Source organism: Artemia franciscana, chromosome 9 (assembly GCF_032884065.1).
Source record: "Artemia franciscana chromosome 9, ASM3288406v1, whole genome shotgun sequence".
Lineage (NCBI taxonomy): Eukaryota > Metazoa > Arthropoda > Branchiopoda > Anostraca > Artemiidae > Artemia > Artemia franciscana.
In genome coordinates, this window is record NC_088871.1 from 24,059,302 (window position 1) to 24,083,977 (window position 24,676).

The following is a 24,676-nucleotide window of genomic DNA, read 5'->3' on the forward strand; positions in this document are numbered from 1 at the left end:
TATTACGAAACTACATCATTCTTTTACGTTATCTTTTGTACCCGTTGCGTAAACATTTAATTCTGTCAGATTTAAAGAGATCGAATACAATGTGCACCAATTTGCACAAATTTCTGGCCCAAAGTGAACAGATTCTTACTTACAAGTCCTTCTCCCGTGACAGAAATCAAGTTCACCGGAAACAAATAAATGGGTACACCAACTAGCAAAAGTTGCAAACCCCTCATCGCCGAAGAAGATTGTAGCCCAACAGCCGATTTTTACTTACAAGTCCCCTAGATGTCTTACCACTGCAACGAAATTGGTTTAACCATCAAATACACCGGAAACAAATAATAGGTACACAAACTAGCAAAAGTGGCAAACCTCTCATTGCCGAAGATGATTATGAGCTAACAGCCGTTTCTCGTCCATAGTGAACCGATTCTTACCTATAAGTCCCTCTCCCGCGATAGGCATCAAGTTCAACGGATACAAATAAATGGGTATACTAACTAGCATAGTTGCAAGCCCCTCATCGCTAAAGTTGACTGTAGCCTAACAGCAGATTATTACTTACAAGTCCCCTACATGCCTTACCACTAACCAAATTGGTTTTACCATCAAATATACTGGAAACAAATAATAGCTACACCAACCAGCAAAAGTTGCTAGCCCCTCATTGCCGAAGGTGATTATTACCTAACAGCCGACTGTTGCTTACAAGTCCTCTATATGTCTAACAATTTATATCGGCCTAGATATCGTTTCAGTGTGTACCTTACTACTAAAGTTGTCAAGCCCTTCAAACTTTCAAACTGGTATACCTCATGAAGAAATTTTTGTACCAAAAAATAGATATCATTTACCTTAATCAGCTCATCAAAAGCTATCGAATGCCGTCGAAAATAAAATTCTATCTGTCTTAGTTCAAAAGTTGATTATTTTTTTTGCCGTAGGCCAACTTTCTAACGTCACCACTTAGAAAGGAGCAAAGGTTAAGCTCCAATTTCTTTAGCAATGAGAGAACTTTTAAAGTTTATTAGGCACATCTGATACCATTTCTCTACCGCAAGTTCTTACCAACAAGTTGTTGGCAAGAATGGATCGGATTTTGATCGAACAGTTCGTGGTAACGAACTGTAGTAAGGAGCGATCCGGCTCAATAGTAACCAAAACTCTAAAAAATTGAATTTTGATATAAATAGCTACATCAAAAGAATCGCATTTTAATGCTGATTTTAAATATATAAGTTTCATCAAGTTTAGTCTTAGCCATCAAAAGTAACGAGCCTGAGAAAATTTGCCTTATTTAGGAAAATAGGGGGAAACACCCCCTAAAAGTAGTAGGATCTTAACGAAAATGACACCATCGGATTCAGCGTATCAGAGAACCCTACTGTAGAAGTTTCAAGCTCCTATCTACAAAAATGTGGAATTTTGCATTTTTTTGCCAGAAGACAAATCACGGGTGCGTGTTTATTTGTTTGTTTTTTTGTTGTTTTTTTTTTCTTCCCAGGGGTCATCGTATCGACCAAGTGGTTCTAGAATGTCACAAGAGGGCTGATTCTAACGGAAATGAAAAGTTCTAGTGCCCTTTTTAAGTGACCAAAAAAATTGGAGGGCATCTAGGCCCCCTCCCACGCTCATTTTTTTCCCAAAGTCAACGGATCGAAATTTTGAGATAGCCATTTTGTTTGGCATAGTCGAAAATCTCAATAACTATGTTTTTGGGGATGACTTACTCCCCCACAGTTCCTGGGGGAGGGGTTGCAAGTGACAAACTTCAACCAGTGTTTACATATAATAATGGTTATTGGGAAGTGTACAGACGTTTTCAGGGGGATTTTTTTGGTTTTGGGGGTAGGGTTGAGGGAGGGGGCTATGTGGGAGGATCCTTCCTTGGACAAATTTGCCATGGGGGAAAAAAATTCAATGAAAAGGGCGCAGGATTTTCTAGCATTACTATAAAAAAAAAACTATGAAAAAATAAACATGAAAACGTTTTTTTCAAATGAAAGTAAGGAATAGCATTGAAATTTAAAACAAACAGAGATTATTACGCATATGAAGGGTTCTAAAAATACTTTAGCATAAAGAGCGAGGTATTTAGGAGGAGATAAATACCTCGCTCTTTATGCTAAAATATTTTTAGTGATTTCAACTGTTTATTCTACGGCCTATTTGATTCAGGGGTCATTCTTAAAGAATTGGAACAAAGCTTACGATTTAGTGTAAAGAGCGAGGTATTAACGAGGGTACAAACCCCCTCGTACACATAATAAAAATATAAGAATATAAAAGTTTGTTACGTAAGTTAATTCTTAAGTTACGTATATTTTTTACTAATAAAAACGTTCGTTGAATATTAAAAGTTCTAGTAGCCTTTTTAAGTAACCGAAAAATTGGAGGGCAGCTAGGCCTCCTTCCCCACCCCTTATTTCTCAAAATCGTCTGATCAAAACTAAGAGAAAGCCATTTAGCCAAAAAAAAATTAATATACTAATTTCATTTCAATAATTTATGGGCGGAGAGCCAAAATCAAACATGCATTAATTCAAAAACGTTCAGAAATTAAATAAAAAAAAACTAGTTTTTTTAACTGAAAGTAAGGAGCGACATTAAAACTTAAAACGAACAGAAATTACTCCGTATATGAAATGGGTTGTCCCCTCCGCAGTCCCACGCTCTTTACGCTAAAGTTTTTAGTTGTTTTAAAAAGTAGAATTGTGGCAAAGAGTCAAACTTTAGCGTAAAGAGCGTGGGACTGCGGAGGGGACAACCCATTCCATATACGGAGTAATTTCTGTTCGTTTTAAGTTTCAATGTCGCTCCTTACTTTCAGTTAAAATAACTAGTTTTTTTATTTAATCATGTTTCCAAACACGATATTAGCTTCTCTGTGTTGCAGCTCAATACTTAAGGTATTTTTTAGTGGTTTGATGAGTTGAAACAAATAGTATGTAATTTACCACTTGGATTTTATTGGTCTTCTTGAAGACCACATTGGTTTAAAATCTGAGCCTCTCTTGCATCTCCCTTGTTATAATACAGGGCTATTTGAATCAAACAGTCTGTGGTAAGGAACTGTAAGTTAGGAGCAACCCGGCTCAATAGTAACCAAAACTTTAAAAAATGGAGTTGTGATACCAGTATCGAATTCTTATGCAGATTTCAAATACACAAGATTTCATTAAGTTTATTCTTACCCATCGAAGGTTATATTCGAAAAAAGAGAGAAAATCCTCCTAAGAATCATAGAATCTTAATGAAAATCACACCGTCAGGTTCAGCGTATAAGAGAACCCCACTATAGAGGTTTCAAGCTCCTATCTGAAAAAAAAACAACTGAATTTTGTATTTTTGCCAGAAGATAGATCAAGCATTCGACTTCATTTGTTGTTTGTTTTTCAGGGGTGATCGCATCGACTCATTGATCCTAGGATATCGTGAGAGGGCTCATTTGCACTAAAATTAAAAGTTCTAGTGCTCTTTTTAAGCGACCAAAAATTGACGGGCAACTAGGCCCCCTCCCACGTCCCTTTTTTCTCAAAATTGTCCGATCAAAATTTTGAGATAGCCATTTTGTTCAGCATACTTGACAGAACGAATAACTTTGGCTTTGGAGATACCATGACCCCCCACCTCCCATAGGCCTTGGGGAAAGGTCTTTAATTCAAAAAATTTGCCCATTATTTATGTATAGTGTTTGTTATTCGGAAGTATGCTTGCATTTTTCAGAGAGAGGGGGGCGAATCTTCTGCTGGTGGGACTTTCCACAGGCGTGATTTCCCATGGGGAGGGAAGTTTAAAGCGGGGGAGTTTTTCATGGGAAATTTTACACTACGAGAATTTGCCAGAATTCTTATACGAAATTCTTCTCATGGTTTGTTTTCTCATAGCAGACTCAATTTTACACGCGGAGATCTTAAAGGTAATTGTCTAGCGTAAATTTTCACCACGATTGAATTTTTTAGAAAATAAATCGCTAGGAAGGAGAGGTTTATCCGTGGAGGTGTTATCAGATTTCCTGGAATTACTTAAAGAACGATCAGAAATTAAATAAAAAAAAAGTTTTTCAACTGAAAATTAGGAGCAACATTAAAACTAACAGAACTAACAGAAATCATTACGTATATGAGAGGGGTTGTCCCTCCTCAAAGCCTCACTCTTTACAAGTAAGTTTGAATTCTATCCCACTTCTTTAAGAACGACTGCCGAAACACTGTTTGTTTAATTAAAACAACAAGAAGCTTTTTTTAAAAGTATTAAAAATATTTAGCGTAAAGAGTGAGGTTTTGAGGAGAAGCAACCTCCCAAATATACTCATATAGCCTACTGTTCGTCATAAGTTTTAATGTTGTTCCTTGCTTTCAGTTGATTTTTTTTTTTTTTTTTTTTTTTTTTTTTATGTTATCGGATTAGGAAGACTATAGGTGGCCCTGTTGTCTATATTTGTTTATGTGTCTTCTGTTGTCATGGAATACCTTTCGCACTCTGTAAGATATAATCTGTCAAGAAGCGAAAAAGGAATTTTTAAATCCATGTTTATTGATTGTTGAAACCCAAGCTAGTGCTCTAATTGCTGGTAATATATACCAGCCTTCTAATGTACCTGTTCTCTTTTTTACTTCAAATTCTTGATAAGGTTTTAAAAAATCCAATGTTTTTCTTGTGAAATGTCATTATAGGAGGCTCCAACCTTAATTTTTATCACCGGGAATCATCCTTGTCTCTGGGTTTCGTTTTAGATATGCTCGATTGTGGAAAATTACCTTCTGCATCGGGCAACTGACTCCCTCTGTGCTTGATAATATTTTTTCAAAGTTGACTTTAGTGCTAAGTTCTTTTCTCAGACCATTTCCTGCTTCTTCCAAGTATGAGTTTTCTCATTCCTTGCCTAGGAAGAGTAGAAGAACTGATATTCTCTTCTTTAGAATTTAATTATCAAGAATTGGTTCTTTGTGGGACATGGTTGATGGGTCTTTCATAGGATATTTTCAAAATTGAATCTAAGCTAGATCTTTTGTATAATTCGTTCGTAATTTTCTGAAAAAAGTTGTAATAGGAAAAAGTGACGCGTCCCGGTCAAATACAGCATCAAAAATAATAGCTCTATTCAACTGCTGGATGACCTCTGGACTCTTTAAGAGCTGGGGAAAGAAAAATAACCTTTGAAAAGCTTAGAGGTCCTCTACGTGATCTTTGCACAAATATCGACTTCAAATTTTCAAAGCTTATGGAGGCATTTACAATTCACTTTACCGAAAGGTTATATCATCATTTTATCACAGAAAATTCTCCGATGTAGTAAGGACACAAGTAAAAGATGGCAAGCAATCAAATCTGTTATCAGACAATCGTCACTTCGTCTTTTTGTCCTATTCGCATGTTTTGATCAATGGCGAAATTGTAAAAGGTTATCTAAAAGTTCAAGATGCTTTTACTTCCTATTTTGCTTATATCAGCAGATACAGCCTCTTCTGTCAGTTCTTCTTCTTTTTGTCTACCTGTCTTTAGGTCTTTTTTTGGACCTTCTTGTCTTAAATCAATGGCCTTGCAAATTATCATCCTAATATCTTTTAGAGTATTTAGTGGAAATTTTCAAGAAGCTAGGTTTTCTCGACTTCTAAATATACTTAATTCTATTTTTTCAGGATTTTCAGTTTAATTTCAAGGTGAAACACTCAACTGAGCGTGCTGTGCAAAACTATTCAATTTTTTGCATTCAACTCCTGACTTTGGTCTAATGCTTGCAGTTCTTTTTGTCGATGTACGAAAACATTCGACCTGTTAACTCATAGAATTCTTCTTTTACAAATTTCTTATATAAGTATAAGAGCGACTGCTTAATTTTGGTTTCTTTTATATTTATCTGGTCAAATCATCTTGATCTGCTCTTTCGAAAACTTTCTGAAGAAGACTTGCGGCCGATATTTTTTCTTACTTCAGAGGTTTATCTTATTGCAACACATCAACTGTCTAATACCACTAATAAGGAAAAAAGTAAAGTATAATCGCCGGTTAATTTTTTCTCCAGAAGAGAACTAGCAAAATTTTGATGTACAGGTAATTAGTCCATAATCTCAAACTTAAAAAGTGGTTGAAAACGGGTTCTGAAAGACCAAAACACTAACGTTCAAAATTATATTCAACAAAATCCATATCCATTTTCTTTTTTGGATGTAGGGTAGCCTGAAAACAGGGCCTTAAACTACTGAGATTTTCTCGCCTACTTAAGCTTGCTGACATCGCTAACCTTGCTATGACTAGGGTTGAAGAGATTAAGGATTCTCTGGCAGTTAGTCATACGAGAAATTCTTTGCCTTGTTGATGAATCTCGTATTTTTGACCGGAGAACAAGAAGGAATCTCTAGAGAGATTTTTTCACTCGAATGGTGGATGTGAGTCTGTGAGAGATAGACTATATCTCATTTGTGTATCTGTAACTCTCTAAAAAAGATTTCCAGTTTTCTCAGTTTGGCAGGTGAACGGGTATTGAGCTTTCCAGTGAGTAGGGTAGTTTTTGTCGGTACGGATCAGCCATGTGGATTTTCACTCTGGTCTGAGGTTATCCTAGGTCTAGAGTTTTTGACTGCCCTGGACGTGGCAGTACGTAAAATCACAGTACCTTTATTATAAGCATCATTCAGCTAGGTTGTCCGTCGGTTACATCTGACGCAGTTGTAGAAGTTTACACTTAACTGAGCTCTTTTGGAATAACTTTCAATAGTGGTAGTTTCTTAGTTGAATAGGTGGTGATGGTAAGCAGCTCCTCTAAACCACCTTGCAGAGGCCTTATCTATAGTTCTGTATCATCTGCCCTTCGGAAGCTGTCTTGCAATAGATAATACTCCAACGATGGTACTCTGTGAGACCCTGCAATAAAGCCTATTCTTGGGAGGAAGCTCGTAGTTGACAGTACATTTCCAAACACCGATGATCTATATATAGAGTACATTTAAGGGACCTTCTTCCTCCTCAGTTTTCATTTCTGACCCTTGGGTGAGGGCACCTAATTTTCAATTAGGGGATCCAGCGACTGGGTCCTCCATGATATTTAGCCCCGTTCTCCATGGAGGTAGCTAACATATCTGTAGTATAGTTTCCTATTCGTCACCTGGTGATGCGCCGAAAGGCCTGAGGGAAACTTCTATTGAGAAGGTAACTTCGACCTATCTAATGTTCAATCTTTGCTCTTAATTAAATAAAACACTAAGTTTGTTTCAGCTGAAAGTAAGGAGCAACATTAAAAGTTAAAACGAACAGAAATTACTACGTATACGAGGGGAGTTGCCCCTCCTCAACACCTCACTCTTCACGCTGAAGTTTTTAGTAAATTCAAAAATCTTCTTATTATTCTAATTAAAAAATCCTTATTTTTCAGGAGTCTTTCTTCAAATTTAACGCAAAAAGCAAGGTGATGATGAGGAGGTAAACCCCCTCATACACGTAATAATTTCTGTTCGTTTTAAGTTTCAATGTTGCTCCTTGCTTTCAGTTGAAAAAAAATGTTTTTCATTTAATTTCTGATTTTTTTTTAATAATACCAGGAAATCCGGCCCCATCTCCACAGAAAAATCCCTCCCCCCTCCACGGATATACCCTAGTGATAGACAATAGTCTACTGATAGACAATTCAATCCTGGTGAAAATTTACGCCAAGAAATTACCATTAAAATCTCAACACGTAAAATGGAGTCGACAAAGAGAAAGCAAGAAATTAGAAGAAATTTGGTATAGGAATTCTGGCAACTTCCCCAGTGTAAAATATCATCTGAAAAGTTCACCCCCTGGAAACTTCCCTCCCAGTGGAAAATCCCTCCGTAGAAGATTGGCCCCCCTAACCCGAATAATGTATGTATACTTCCCAATAACCAATGTTATACTTAAACAATGGAAAATTTTTAAACTGAAAGTACTTTCCCCAAGGGCTCTGGGGGTCATGTTATCTTCAAAGACATAGTTATTCAGCTTTACAGCTATGCTGAATAAAAAGGCTATCTCAACATTTTTATCGGGTAATTTTGAGAAAAAGAGGCGTTACAGGGGTCTAGTTGCCCTTCAATCTTTACAATTACTTAAAATTGTCCTAGAAATTTTAATTTCCCTTCGAATGAGCCCTCTCCCGATATTCCAGTACTACTGGGTCGATACGATCGTCCCTGGGAAAAACAACCAAAAAACAAACAAACAAAAAAATAAACACGCATCTGTGCTCTTTTTCTGGCAAAATACATAATTCAACATATTGCAAATAGGACCTTCAAACCTCTGAATTCAATGGTATGATTTTCATTAAAATTCTTTGACTTTTAGGGGGTGTTTTCCCCTTTTTGTGAGAATCAGGAAAATTTTCTCAGGCTCGTCCCCTTTGATGGGTAACGCTAAACTTAATGAAACTCTTACATTTGAAATCAGCATAATAAGGGGATTTTTTTTCATATATCTTTGATATCAAAATTCGTATTTTTAGAGTTTCGGTTACTATTGAGCCGAGTCGCTCCTTACTTAGAGTTCGTTACCATGAATTGTTTGATGGATCATAGACTCTTTTTTAACAGGAGAACAATAACAAATAGATAAAAAGCAATTTTACTCGTTCTTTAGTTGATTGGATCAGAGCATCACTTTGACTGTAGGCTTCCATAAAATCTTTAAAGAAGAACAAAGGTTCAAGCTTTTGACCATACCAATCAATCTAGCCATTTAGAGAGAGTTTCTTATTCGTTCATGATGAAATAAAATTCGATTCAGAAAATTATTCCATGTATTTACTAGCTGCTTTTGATAAAAATAAAATATTGCTACCACAAAAATAAGGATAAAACTGATCCAGCTTAGTTCAAAGAAATTACAACGGAAAGTATAAATAAAAGTACATACGCATTTTAAGGCGAAATTTAGGAAAAGGCACAACTTCTGAAGATGACAGGTTGTCGAAGATTCTCATACAGTTTTCCATGATGCGTTTGAAGATGCATGCTGAAGTTCATTTTTTAGTGAAACAAATAATAACAAAAAAAAAACGATAAAAACGTACATCAATTCGAAGGAAAAATCTCGAAAGGAGGAAGGTTTCGAAGAGACAACATGCACTAGAATTTTATACATATTTAGTGTCCACGTTTGAAGATGAGAAGGAAGGAGTAAAAAATCAAGCTAACCAGCTAAGATTACCTGGGTATTTGTCTTCACAGCATTCATAGGATCTAATACTTCGCTTCGCGGGAATGCTCAGTATATCCCATTCGACGCTAGGATAATATTCTTTCAGGTCGATCCCAACTTCCACAAAATCTGTCCCATAGACATCGTCTAAGTGGTATAAATCTATCTGAAAACATTTTTAACTTATTTTTATTACTCTCAAAACCTGTAAATAATACTGATGAAAAGACTGATAGTAAAGATCATGTTAAATTTAAAACGACAGAAATAATAATAATAATATATTTGAACCATATATAGATACAAAAATGCAATAAAAGGAGCATGGTGTGAGATAAAATGAAAAACAAGAAAAAAGAGACAAGCTTAATTAAAAAGACGCATCACTGCAAACACTAAAATACATTAACAATGGCTCACAAAAGATTAATACAACCCAACAGAAAAATATATGACTGATTCAGATCGCTGTCTGGATCTGCCTAATTGTATATCCATATTATCCCATATCTCAAAAACTCCGTGACATTTGGAGACATAGCTGTTACGAGACCAGATAGGAAGACGGAGAAATACTTACAAAATTTGAAAAGGACAGACCGAATTTGTTGACGTTCCGACGTGGTAAAAAACTTCAGTAATGGCACCAGAAAAACACATAGAAGGGGGCAAAGCACGATTTATTCTAGCGTTTTCTTCCCACATTAGTCTTTAACTCTATAGAGAACTATATAGGCATTTCTCGACTTCTCTCTCAACACCTTGACTGCTGGTGTGTTGCTCGAATCGAGGTCCCGAATGCAAGCCCGAGGTACTTAAGAGATGCAGAGACAGAAACTCTTGTAGGGCAAGCTTGAATTTCTTAATCGCAAGGGTGACAACCAAGAATGAGAAATTCAGTTTTAGCGAGAGCAACTGACTGCTTGATGTCAAATAACCCAGCATAGAGGCTATTCACAGCAGCCTGCAGTGATTATAAGTTATCAAACAGGAGGCGAATGTTATCCGCGTAACAAAGGTGACCCGAGACAATAAATGGCTCGTTAAGAAAATGCGGTATTCTGTGGGTTGTGCAGCGGATGGCATTGTCAAATATTGCAGGACTTAATATTGAGCCCTGTTTTACTTCACCACAATTAGAAATTCGACAGCTATAAATATTTTCTATGGCATGAACGTATACAAGTGTTTTGATACCATTGCTACAGAACGGTTAACATGAATGGGTTTACCTCTCTCCTCAAAAGTGGTAAAGCTAGCTTGGGAGTATAGGAGCGAATCAAATGCCTTAGAATTATCCTTTTCACCAACATATAAACGTTTCTTCATTCTCTCATATCTCTCAATAATAGACACGAATAGTACATGGGCCTTCCCAACTACAGGACCCGAGCAGAAACCAAACCGATGATCCCCGTTATCACACCTATTCGAGAGTTTTAAGACAATAATCTTTTGAAATAATTTTGCCATGACCGAAAAAACTCAAATTGGACGATAGGAATCACAAGATTGAGGGTACTTATTCTTTTTTGGAACACTCGTTACGATGTTCTTGCATAGTGCAATCGAAACGAATTGTCGCGAACAAAAAGCTTGAAAAAGTAGCACCATATGTTCAAATAGTTTCGCGGTACCGCAAATCTAATTTTCAGGATGCAGTCTGTCAGAACCAGGGGCTTTGCCTTTCTTAAGGAGACGCTATAACATAAGAACTGACGATGACGTGATAGAAACAAGATTCCGGCTAAGATCTAGTTCAGAAAAATAGTGAAGGTGAATTTGCCGAAAATTGAGGTCAGCGGTGGAGAGCCATCAGAGAATAACGGAGAGAAGTGTCTCTCCCAAGGAGCTACATCAATAGGTTCAGAATGTAAACAAAATGAAGAAATGAACTTTGATACTTCACTCCACAGTAACAACGGATTATTTCAAACATCATTAGACAGAATAGATCCCTGCCTTGACTTGAAGAGTGGGACAACTTCAGATAGCTTTTCCTAACATACCCAGAATTAAACATCCCCCCTTTTCCCAATAATATATTCTGCATGTAAAGCCGGGTGGTTCGCACAATTTTCAATCCTAACCTTAGAGTATGCGGGGGGTATAGCGTCCCCGGAGGCATGGTTGCTAAACTTTTTGACTGTTATGAACAAGATTTCTATTTCAAAATTTTGATTGAAAGTTTTTGGAGACAGGGAAATTAAAAGGGCATGGGATGGGGGATGCAGCCCTCCAACCACTTTTCAACACCCCACTCAACCTTTCTTGAATATTTCAACCTAATAACCTGAGCCGTTCTTAAGTTATTGCAAATCCTCCATTTTTATAAACTGGATATACATAGTGCCTTTTGATTTTGTTTAACACACCCCTTAAGCATTCTTTAAAGACCTTAATATCCTTGACCTTTTCGGATACCCCCGGAATCAACATTTCCCATTTTCCTAATGATAGTTACAGCAATGTATACACAGGTGAAATTGCGTAATTTACAGTTTTTTTTCTGGGTCTGTGAGGGGATTCAAGATATAAATTAGTGTCGATCAGAAGGGGCACGGAAAATGGCAAGAAAGATGGGAGGCTGGCTGCTGCTACAATCTTTCTTTAACATCATCTCATCATACCTCAAAAGTTTAAACTTAATGTTCTCAGCCGATCCTTAGATATTGTCAATATCCCCTTTTCACAACCAGCAAGCACATAGTGTATTTTGATTGTGTTCGACATCTCTCTCAATGTTTCCTTAAAGTTTCACCCTAATACCTTAAGCTTTTTGTAAACCCAGGATCAAAAATGCTTTCTCTTACAACAAAAAACATTGCATGTTAACTATCGGCATTTTACCAATGCCCTTTTTGGTATTCTAATATGATTGGAGGGCAATCAGGCCACCTCCCGTGCCCTTCCTCCTCCCAAAGACATCCAATGAAAATTTTGAGATAGCCACTTTATTAAAAATTGTTAAAGGATCGAATAAATATGCCTGTATGTTAAACCTAGTCCCCAGAGCCCCCATTGCAAGGGCTGTAAGGAACACATCACGCCCATTGTTTACATATAAGGTTCCTTATTGGGAAGGTGGGCATATTTGGTTGGATGTCCCTAAAAAGGTTTAGCGCATTGGAATGAAACTTTCAAGAAGCTTTGAGAGGGATGTTGAACAAAATCAACACACCCTATGTATATGCTAGTTGTCAAAAGGCCATATCCGCAAAATCTGAGGAACGGCTGAAGATATTAAGTTGAAAATTTTAAGGTATGTTCAGGAGGGTGTTGGAAGTATGCACCGTCGTCTCAATACTAATCAAAAATTTAGAAAGATATGTTTTGTTTCAAATAGTAAAAAATCTAAAAACTCTGTTCCCATGATGTCAAGCCCCTTTAGCCACTGGGCAATGATTGTAAATTACGCAATTTGCGCATCGTTTACAAGCAAGATTTGCCATTGAGAAAAGCGGAAATGTTTGATTCTGGGCATGTTCGAATATTCTAACTGTGTTAAGGCGAATCTTCGGGGAATGTTAAGGGGTATGTTGAACTAACTTGACAGATTCTTTGTGCATCCAGTTTATAAATAAGGCGTATCCACAATGTCTTAGGAACGACTGAAGATCTTGGATTGAAACTTTCTGGGCATGTTGAGGCATATGTGAAAAAGTGTCCGGAAGGGGGCCAGTCACCCTCCCACGTTCTTTTTAGTTGCCCTTCAAATAAGGATAACCGATAAAAATTGTTAAGATAGCTATTCTGTTCAAAATAGCCTTAAGATCAAATAACAATATCTCCTTGGATAGCATACCGCCCACAGACTCTTGGACTAGAGTTGTAGGTTAGGCAAGCTGCCTATTCCTTACGCATAAGGTTTGTTATTGGAAAAAGGGTATGTTTTATCCTGGGTCTCCCAAGAGGCTTACTCTATGAAAGATGAAACTTTAAGGAAATGTTGAAGGGGCATCAAGCAAAATCGAAAGCGCTATATGCAGGATGGTTGTCAAAAGGTCGTATCAGCAATATCCAAGGAAATCCTGAGGGTATTCAGTTGAGACTTCCTGGGAATGTTGTTGGGAATGTTGATGAGTTATCAAAAGGTCACTCATAAAGATGATGACCACCTCCCCTTACATTTCTTAAATCACTCCCAGAACATTGGTAGGAAGTTAGAAAAGTCATTATGTTTATAATAGTCAAAATGTCTAACAATTCAGCCTTCGGAAGTAATATGTCCCTATAGCTCCAAGGACAAAGAACGCAAACAATGCAAATTTACCATTTTTTACATTCAGGGCTTATGGTTGAAAAAGGGGTAAAGTTTGACCCTGGGTGTGTCTGAAGGGATATGGGTAGGGCCCTTAGAATTCACCAAATGTAAAATTTTGTTGGGTTCTAAGGGGCACATTAAACATAATCAAAAGACATATTGTGAACTCAGGATATAAAAGCGTATCTGTAATATCTTAGGAAGGGGTCAGGGTATTAGCTTGAGACTTTCAGGATCACTACTATTGCTATTGCTGCTTTGACTACAAGTATGACTTCCACTGTGAGTACTTGAGAATGTGACCACTATTAGTCGTTATGATGACTATTTGTAACTGTGACTACTCCAGACTTCAACTAAGACAACTTGCAACTGCATCTACAACTACTTGTGACTGTGACTACTTTTGCTTGCGACTATTTTCATGAAATATTGAGGGGAATATGAAAGAAAACTGGAACACGCGATGTGCAGTCTGGTTGTCGAAGGGAAGGGTTGTAAAATACGGAATTTGCCCATCATTCAGATGTACGATTTATCATTTGGAAAAAGGAGGACAGGAATTTTTGATCTTGGGTGTGTCAGAAAAGATAAAGGGGATCAATTTGAAGCATATAATTGTCAAGGAGGATTTATAGCTAAATCAAAAGACACTATTTGCTTTCAAGTTGTCCAAAGGGCGTATCTGTAATATCTTAGAAACAGCCAAGGGTAATAGCTTCAAATTTTCTAGACTACTATTGCTGCTACTGTGCGACTACGATTGTGACTACTTAAGGATGTGACTAATTGTGACTCCAACTGTCACTACTCACAATTGTGACTACTTGCGACTCCAACTGTAACTGCTTGCGACTGGGATTATGATTACTTGTGACTGTAACTTTTTGAAATAGCTACTACGACTGACTACTTGTGTTGCAACTGTAATAGCATCTGCTTGCAGCTACGATTCTTTGCGACTGTGACTAATTGCATCGCGACTACATTCATTTGGGACTACGATTACTTACGATTGTGAAAAATTGCGAACCAGGCTAATTGTAACCATATCTAACAGCGACTGTGACTTCTTAAGACTGTGAATACATGCGACTTTGACAACTTATGAGTGCAACTGCAACTACTTGTGACCTGACTTCTACTCCGACTTTTACTTTTACTGCAACTCTACTGCTATTCCAGCTACTTGTGACTGTAACTACTTGCAAAAGCGACTGAAAATACTTGATACTGCAAGTACGATAAATCTTGACTGCTAATGCAACGACTCGTTACCGCAACTGCTACCACCTGTGACTGTGACAACCACTACTAGTGCTGTTACTACTACTGCGATTGCAAATCTGACTGCAAAAACCGAAGCAACTTTTGCTACTACATCTAGAACATGGGCGGTCGCAGGAAGACAAGAGGGCCATGGTGTCCCCCTGAAAATTTCGGAAAACAAAGTAATTATAAGGAAACCAAAGGAAAGAGAGCAAAATAGGAAAAAAAGCACGGAAAAAACATGGTGTTACCCCATTGTTGGCTCCCTGCCAATTAAAAAGGAAAGAAAACTATTAAAAAGGAAAATAAAAGTTCTAATTTGTGACTGAGTGACCCCTTTCGAGTTTTTCGCAAACATTTGGATGTCACAAGCAAGTTGGAGCAACAAAAAAAACCAAATTCTTGATAGTAATGAATGATAAGTAAATAACGATCCTTGTCAATAACAAAAGTATAAGAAACTAACTGTTGATAACATTCAATCAAAGAGCAAGCATGGTGATCCTGAATATGTCTTTGTTTATTAGTAATTAGGGCAGTTATTAGTACACAAGAAAGTTCGTATAATTATAGAAAACACAAGGAAAACAACTTAATAAGGGGCAGTTTCGGTAAAAATACATCGTCAACTTTTGCTTGCATTGCAAGAGTACCCATGAGCTGACATAGGAAGCTACTATAATCAGAAATGTTTTTCCTGAACGGAATGGTGGAAATTTCTGTATTTTCCCCCTGAGCAGACACGTTTTTTTGTGTTTTATTATGAATTTTTTTTCCAAGAGTGATTGTTCTTATATAGTTGTCACTTTGAAAAAGATTGAATTTTCTACAGTTATGAAGTTTAAAGGTGTCAAATATATTGTTTTTTTTTTATTCAAAATTAAATTAAAAATATTGACGTAAAATTTTTTAAATCATTTTCTAAATCTTATTTTTAATGCTTTACTTTGAACAAACTGATTTGGTAATGCGTTACTTCTTATAAACAATCAGTCTAAAGGCGTTAAATATTTTGGTGTTTGATAACCAAGTTCAAAACTGTCGATATTGCTAAAAATGTCCATCCAACGCATCGGCATTGTTCAACAGAACTGAATACTGGGAGTCTACATCTTAGTTTTTGTAAGTAGGCTATTGTTTTGTGTATTTTTATTAATTAATTACTTTTTTTCATTTTTATATACTTTTACTTTAACTGGCATACTTTTTTTCCATTGCCTTTAGAAAAATGTTAGTCTCTAAGATTCATGAAATAAAGAAAATAAAAAACAAGTTTTCCAACTGAAAATAAGGAGCAACATTAAAACTTAGAACGAACAGAAATTATTGCGTATATGAGGAGGGTTAGCCCCTCCTCAAAGCTTCGCTCTTCACGCTACAGTTTTTTGGCACTCTAAAAAAGTTACTTATTGTTCTAATCAAACGACCCTTGCGTTTCAGGAGTCGTTTAAAAAAAAATCGGACAAAATTTAAACTTCACTGCAATAACCGAGGTGCTGAGGAGGGGGTAACCCCCTCATATACGTAGATATTTCTATTAGTTTATGTTGCTCCTTACTTTCAGTTGAAAAAACTGTTTTTGTTTAATTTTTGGTCGTTTTTAAATAACGCCAGGATACCTGGTTCCACCTCCACCCAAAAACCCCACTCCCCATAGAAATATCCTCTTGACAATTCAATTCTGGTGAAAATTTACTCTGGAAAATTATCCTTAACCGTCTCCAGCCGTAAAATGGAAGCGATAGAGAGAAAGCAAGACATATAAAGAAATTTTACATTATATTTAAATAATAATTTCTCAAGAGCTCCTAGTTTTTACTGGGTACCGTTACTATTCTGAAAAAAAGAAACAATTTCACTCGAATTTGGACCCATATTAACACGCAGGATTTATAGTTACACTTCTAACATCAGGCCCTCGAGCAGGTAAATGTTTCTTGACCTCTGAACACTACAGATTGTTCCTTTGATGATATCTGCAACAGTTAGCAGAGGTATAGGACTGCGCCTGACAGTTCATGTCATGGTTGTTATGATTACAGGTATATTTTCTGTATTCAGTTGGATTAGAACAATCTCTAGTAAAATGATCAAAGTTTTCACAATTGTGACATTGCTTCTGCTTCTCAATTAGCAGTGTAACTACTCAAAACAAAGAATAGTTTATTTTGATTCCAAGTTTAAAAGCAAGATCTAATTCATATTTCGATATGAATTTTAACTGGACTTCCGATAGATTACCAAATCTGGTTGTATTGTTCATACTGCTAACAAGAATGCGTATTTATGAAATGTTTTAGTCTTGCTCAATCTTGATAATGCCGATATATTTGCGCCTTGCTACATTCACTCGAATATATAGGCTAGCGGGTTCGTTATTGCAGTAAGCCGCTAATTGTTCGTCTGACGTATGCACTTATATCTTATCTATTTAGCCACAATATGTTCAACTTTATCGGCAAACCCGGGTTGTTCCACAAACTCACTTTGATTAGCTGGGTTTCGAATATTCAAATCGCTCAGAACTTTGCTCAAAACAACAGAAATACAAGGTTGCAATCGATCTGGCACTGATGCAATACAGGTTTCCTGCTTTTCAACAAGAAAGTTTAGCATCCTCACGCATTCATTTAAACGAGATGACACAATAGTGCTTTGTTTATTAGGGATAGCAGATACGTTACAAGGACCAACTATAGCAAAGAGGTGTAGCCCCCCTTACATACGTAAAGAAACACTCAGCAAATCGTGGAAACCTGCTTAAAATGTTACGGTTGGATTTTAACCCTCGCAACTTTCAAGAGCATCAAAGTTTGAAGCACATTTACAAAAATCCTGTGCCTGCTTTATCGCATCTTTTGCGAAAGTTTTTGCAGCAGTCTTGACACCTTTATCTTTTGCAATGTTCTACTGCAGCTGACCCTCCATGTGTTGCTGTGGTGCACAGCACCACAGCAGCGCGGGGCAGGTGTCAGCTAGTATAGTATAAATTAATGAGCTTCTGACTCCTGGCTCCAATGCATCAACAGGTTTGGCCAGATAATCAATGTGTAATATCTCAGGGACAGTTAAGGGTATTATGTTAAAACCTTTACGGAATGTTGAGGGGGGATGGAACTCAATGCTGTAGAGTTCAAGTCGATTGACTTAGATGGTGTTAGTGTCTTTCACCTTCGTGCTGATTGTCTGTCTCTTGTTCTTGCATCTTATTTGTAGTTTCTTTTCAAATGCGCTTTTCCTCTTCTTATGTGCCAGATTTTTTTCTTATGGGAGTTAAGCTCTCTGTAGTTTAGGTTCTCCCTTTTTTGGTATAGAAATTTGTATCGTAGACTAAAAGCATACTCGAGGATTTAGAGAATGTTTTGTCAGATCTGATGTTCGCTAGGGTAGAGTGCTATTACCCTATCTGTCCAATGCCTGTATCAACAATGTATTCATAAGAATTGAACCTGTGTGTCTTTTCCGTTCTTCTGATTTATCGTATATTGCCTCTAGCGATTATCTTTTGTTTATAAGCCATACTAAAATCCAATTAACATCCTCCATTAACTGATTTCTCAAAAGTTTCTATGTGTCGGTAATTCATTAAATTTAGAAAAGTGTGAATATTTACATGTCAATGCTAAGTTAGTTTCTGAAAGCTTAAATTTCAGCCTATTTTCTAATTCGTTTCATTTGGTATATACGGTCTTTTATTTTTCTTTGTTGTTTTGAAAAATTGATGCATACATTTAAAATCCCCTTAGTTTTCAATGCAAAGGAAATGGCACAGTAGGCTGTAGAACTTTTACGGTTGGTGTAGGGAGAAGATGGCGTTAACAAGTTTTCTGTTTGTAGTACTTCGTGTTCGTTCTTAGCTTGACCAGAATATACAATTGAATATTCTCTCGTCTTATCATTTATTTATTCATCTATGTCAATATATGTAATCCTTCTGTTTGATATGCTCATTTACTTAATTCTTTTTTGGGGAGGGGGCTTATACATGAATATTAATTTATCTATAGTAATTTTGGATCCTATAGAGCTTGGATTGTCTTTGAAAAATTACTTTTTCAGAAAGTATTTATAAATCAATAATTAGAAAATTATGAATAATTATTTACATCCCAAAGTACTTTTTAATCTTAAAAGAGCTCTGAAAATAATTCATCAATTTATTTTAAATATTTTTCTAGGATTTGTCAAAAGAGTGTTTTTGTGGCTCTTCAGTCTCATATCATGTAGCTGAGTATTTTATATGCCCTCAGTATTTTTACATGCCCTCAGTATTTTCATTATTATTTTTCCATGAATTAAGAGCACCATAATTATGATACAAGAAATTTATAACTGTTAAGCCATGAAAAAAGAAAAAAAGGTCATATCGTCATATCTGGTTCATAATATGAAATATGGCCTTCTGCTTGGAATATCTGCCGGCTAGCAGCAGGGAGTCTGTCACTTTATATGGATTTAAAAATAAACTGAAAACATTTCATTTAACTAATAGATTTTAAAGGGCGGGAGGTTATTGATGCTTTTTTTCGCAGTTTTTTGGGGTGGGTTGGGGGCTGAAACCAGTAAGAATTAATTATTAGTATTATTTTGTTGTATAGTGTTCATGTGTATGTGTTGTTGTTTTTTTTTAAATATAAGATAGGCTTGGTGGATAGTCATGAGTTGTTATGTTGAGATATTTATTTATAAGTTATAAATCATAACAGGAATTTGCAGCACAAGTCCTTAGGACTTTCGTTTTGCTGCAATAATTCATTAGTAGTGTCATTTTTATTTTTGTTTTTTTTAGGATAAAAATAAAAGCCTACCTACCTACCTACCGTAGGGCGGTGCGACGGCTTTCAATGCATAACATATACTTAATATTTACACCAATAAGGCAGACAGCATCCGTCTTTTGTGATTAAACTTATTTTTGCTTTCTATATTATTCTCAATCTTTTCTATTAAAAGTCTTTCACATATTGATCCGATCATAGAAGGAAGGATAAACTATTTCTCCAAGAACTTAAATATGTCAAGTGTTGTGATTTAGCCTATAGAAGGGTATCTTTCGGAACCTCTTAGAAGACAATATTGACATATCTCTTGTATGGTGGCACATAATTATTTAGTTGGCATAATATGTTTGGGGCTTCGTAATTACGCTATTTAAAGTTTAAAATAAAATAAGTATAAGTTATAAGTAGTTCCAAACTTTTATATACAATTTGGTAACGTAAATTTTCCTTTAAAAACGTATGTCGGACAGTGTTTGAATATCTCAAAAGTGTGTAAAGTTATCCAGCTTCTTGTCCAATTAGAGCCGAGATATGTGGCAACTTCAACAGAATGCATAGTCTGTAATGTTGTAATAAGGAATTACTGGAGGAAGAAGTTTTATTAAAATATAATAAGGCTTTTATTGGTTGGAAAATAACTTCAAAGAGAAAACTTATTATTCTGAAGGAAGCTTAATCAAAAACACTTTGGGAAGTTTGTGGGATCTGCAAGAAGAATATGTGTAAATTCCCTTTCCTGAAATGAGCTCCTATTCTGTTCATATCTTAAAATTTATATTAACCTAGAGGGAAGCGCAATATCTTATCTCTTTAAAAGAGCAATAATTGTATATTTACTTATATATTATTTTTTCTCGAAAAAAGCTCCATGTTTTTTTTGGGGGGAAAATTTTCATCCTGGGATTTCCTGACCTAAAACAACAACCTAAATAGGCCACGAGTCTGGAAAAAATTGTTAAAAGTCTTTATTTTGGAAACCAAATCCCATGAGTGACGTCATGTTTATGAGCACATTTCAAGAGAATAAATTAGATCATCCATGATCGTATCCTTTTTAGTATTATGACGCTGGCAATATTACAAAAGGAACATAGCTAAGTATAAAACAACAAGTTTAATGAATCTATTTAAAAATGTGTTTTAAGCAGTTTGGTGATGCCCAGAAGTCAAATGAATAACCTGGACTACCAAATGTGACAAAACTAACCCGAGCAGCTAAGGTAAATGGCATTTAGAAAATGTTTGAAGTAATGATAAACGAAAATGAAGAACAAAGAAATATACGGTTAGAATATTTGCAAGAACGACAATTCCAACTAGTCAGAATTAAAAGTGAAGGAAAAATACATCCAGTTAGAGGATAAGCGATAGCGACCATTAAAATGAGTCAAAAAAAAAAAAACAGTTAAAAGACATAGGACAACGAGGAGCAGAACGAATAAAAAATAAAGTGAAGAATAAAATATACGAGAACAAAGAAATGTGTGGTTAGAAGGTGAGTGGCCGCAAAAAGTATAAGCGAGAGCAAAAATCACAACGGGAAAAAAATATTTTGGAACATTGGCATCTTGGGACATTCTGACCTGCAAAAACGATCTACATAGATCACAAGTTTGATAAAAATCGTTTAGCGCTTTAATTTTAGATAATACTCATATGAGTGACGTTATTTTTAGTAGAATTTATCAAGATAATAAACTGTATAATTTCCTTTCCCCCTTGGGAGTGATCTTATTGTTTTTTATATCTAGCACGTATGCAACATTACAAAAGAAACATAGCAAGGTATAAAATATTAAGTTTAATGACCTTCTTCACAAAGGCGTTTTAAGGAGTTTCATAATGAAGAGAACAAGTAAAAAACCAAGGTGAGAACAGTAAACATTTCTGAGGTAAGAGAAAAATCGATAATCAAAATCAATATATACAAGCCAGCACGTAGCCATGTCGAGGCAAGGCCTCAAAATTGGCTAAAAGAAAAAAACTAGCATTTGGCATTTTTGGCGGAAAACAATCTAAATAGGTCACAACTTTAAGAAAAAATCTGTGTTTTCCCACGGTGGTTGTATCGAACCTATGGTGACACCATGACATCAAGAAGAGGTTACGGTTACAAGACAAGTGACAACGAGAATCAATATGTACAATTCTGCCGCGTAGCCCTGCCTGAACTCGGAGGCTAAGCCGCCAGGCTCCCAGTACTATCTATCTATATATATAATTTAAGTTGTTTGTCTATGTTTCTGTCTACTGACGTCATGTTTGTGTGTCGACTAACGTCATGTTTGTCAACTGACGTATCTATATATATATACTAGCTGTTGGGGTGGCGCTTCGCGCCACCCCAACACCTTGTTGGTGGGGGCGCTTCGTGCACCCCCCAAGCCCCCCCACGCGCGTAAGTCGTTATGCGCCATATTAGTTACGCGCCATTGTAGTTGTGTCCCTATGTCCCACCTGTGAATATAGATATATATATACATGTATATATATATATATATATATATATATATATATATATATATATATATATATATATATATATATATATATATATATATATATATATATATATATATATATATATATATATATATATATATATATATATATATATATATATATATATATATATGTTTTTAACTACGTAAAACTTGCGAATATACAACATTCTTTGCTGTCCCATTGTCTGTGCATATAAATAGATTGTCAGGTTTACCGACTCTTGAACATGCAACATATAATGGTCCATGGGAAAACAATCCGTATTCAGATCTATACCTCATGATTCTAATGATTGCCCTTGAGCTTTGTTGATGGTGATTGCTAATCGACCATTCCCTGAGTCGCCATCGTCATTTATATATCCCCCTGTGCAGCCCGGCGTCCCCTTTGTAGTTATGTCCCTGTGTCCCGGTCGTCATTTATATTCCCTGTGTCCCGGTCTTTTAGGTTTTTTAGTTTCTTTCTTTTTCTTTTTCTCTAAGTTTTTATCTTTTTAGTTTTTTTACTTTTATTTATATTTTTTTAGTTTTCTTTTTCTCCTTTATTTTTCAGTTTTTTCCTTTTTTTAGTTTTTTTTTCTTTTTTAGTTCTTTTAGTTTTTACCTTTTTAGTTTTTTTTAGTTTTTTAGATTAAATTTTTTTTAGTTTTTCACCTTTTTTCTTTTTAGTTTTTTATTGGTTTTAACCTTTTTTTTTAGCTTTTTTATTTTTTTTCGTTTTTTCTTTTTACTTTATTTTTAGTTTTTATCTTTTTTATTTTTTTTTATGTTTATTTTTAATTTTATTAGTTTTCTTTTTCTCTTCTATTTTTCAGTTTTTTCCTTTTTTTTAGTTTTTTTTTTAGTTTTTAGTTTTTTCCTTTTTTTAGTTTCTTTAGTTTTTTTAGTTTTTCGGCTGTTTTATTTTTTTATTAGTTTTTATTTTTTTTTGTAGTTTTTGCCTTTTTTAGTTTTTTCAGTTTTTTTTTAGTTTTTAGTTTTTTACCTTTTTTAGCCTAACCAGGATTTGAACCTGGGACCTTCATTCTCCGTTCTGACACCCTCTCTCACCGAGTGACTACTCCAGCATGTTCATTTTGGTGTTTTAAATGGTATATTATTAACCAAATTAATGTGTTTTACAATATACTAAGCATCGTCATAACAAAAATGACGACAACTAATTTCATGACGTCAGCCGACACAGAAACATGACGTCATCTGATCCACGATCCACAGATCCACAGACAACTTATATATATATATATATATATATATATATATATATATATATATATATATATATATATATATATATATATATATATATATATATATATATATATATATGTTTTTAACTACGTAAAACTTGCGAATATACAACATTCTTTGCTGTCCCATTGTCTGTGCATATAAAATAGATTGTAAGGTTTACCGACTCTTGAACAAGCAACATATAATGGTCCATGGGAAAACAATCCGTATTCAGATCTATACCTCATGATTCTAATGATTGCCCTTGAGCTTTGTTGATGGTGATTGCTAATCGACCATTCCCTGAGTCGCCATCGTCATTTATATATCCCCCTGTGCACCCCGGCGTCCCCTTTGTAGTTATGTCCCTGTGTCCCGGTCGTCATTTATATTCCCTGTGTCCTGGTCTTTTAGGTTTTTTAGTTTCTTTCTTTTTCTTTTTAGTTTTTTTTTGAAGTTTTTATCTTTTTAGTTTTTTTACTTTTATTTATATTTTTTTAGTTTTCTTTTTCTCCTTTATTTTTCAGTTTTTTTCCTTTTTTTAGTTTTTTTTCTTTTTTAGTTCTTTTAGTTTCTACCTTTTTATTTTTTTTAGTTTTTTATATTAAATTTTTTTTTAGTTTTTCACCTTTTTTCTTTTTAGTTTTTTATTGGTTTTTACCTTTTTTTAGCTTTTTTATTTTTTTTTCGTTTTTTCTTTTTACTTTATTTTTAGTTTTTATCTTTTTTATTTTTTTTTATGTTTATTTTTAATTTTATTAGTTTTCTTTTTCTCTTCTATTTTTCAGTTTTTTCCTTTTTTTAGTTTTTTTTTAGTTTTTAGTTTTTTCCTTTTTTTAGTTTCTTTAGTTTTTTTAGTTTTCGGCTGTTTTATTTTTTTATTAGTTTTTGTTTTTTTTTGTAGTTTTTGTCTTTTTTTAGTTTTTTCAGTTTTTTTTTAGTTTTTAGTTTTTTACCTTTTTTAGCCTAACCAGGATTTGAACCTGGGACCCTCATTCTCCGTTCTGACACCCTCTCTCACCGAGTGACTACTCCAGCATGTTCATTTTGGTGTTTTAAATGGTATATTATTAACCAAATTAATGTGTTTTACAATATACTAAGCATCGTCATAACAAAAATGACGACAACTAATTTCATGACGTCAGCCGACACAGAAACATGACGTCACCTGATCCACGATCCACAGATCCACAGACAACTATATATATATATATATATATATATATATATATATATATATATATGTATATATATATATGTATATATATATATATATATATATATATATATACTAGCTGTTGGGGTGGCGCTTCGCGCCACCCCAACACCTAGTTGGTGGGGGCGCTTCGCGCCCCCCCAAGCCCCCCCGCACGCGTAAGTCGTTACGCGCCATAATAGTCACGCGCCATTGTAGTTGTGTCCCTATGTCCCACCTGTGATATATATATATATATATATATATATATATATAT

General features: G+C 35.2%; 1 protein-coding gene across 4 annotated transcripts in view; it reads right to left on the reverse strand.

Moving 5' to 3' along the window:
- Window positions 1-24,676, reverse strand: part of LOC136031174 (acetylcholine receptor subunit alpha-L1-like) — a 185,825-nt gene that overhangs the window by 54,605 nt on the left and 106,544 nt on the right. For all 4 annotated transcript variants that reach the window (XM_065710528.1, XM_065710526.1, XM_065710527.1 and 1 more), the window contains one exon: window positions 9,160-9,316. In XM_065710528.1, the coding sequence (XP_065566600.1) occupies window positions 9,160-9,316 (157 nt within the window). The remainder of the gene's footprint in view (window positions 1-9,159; window positions 9,317-24,676) is intronic.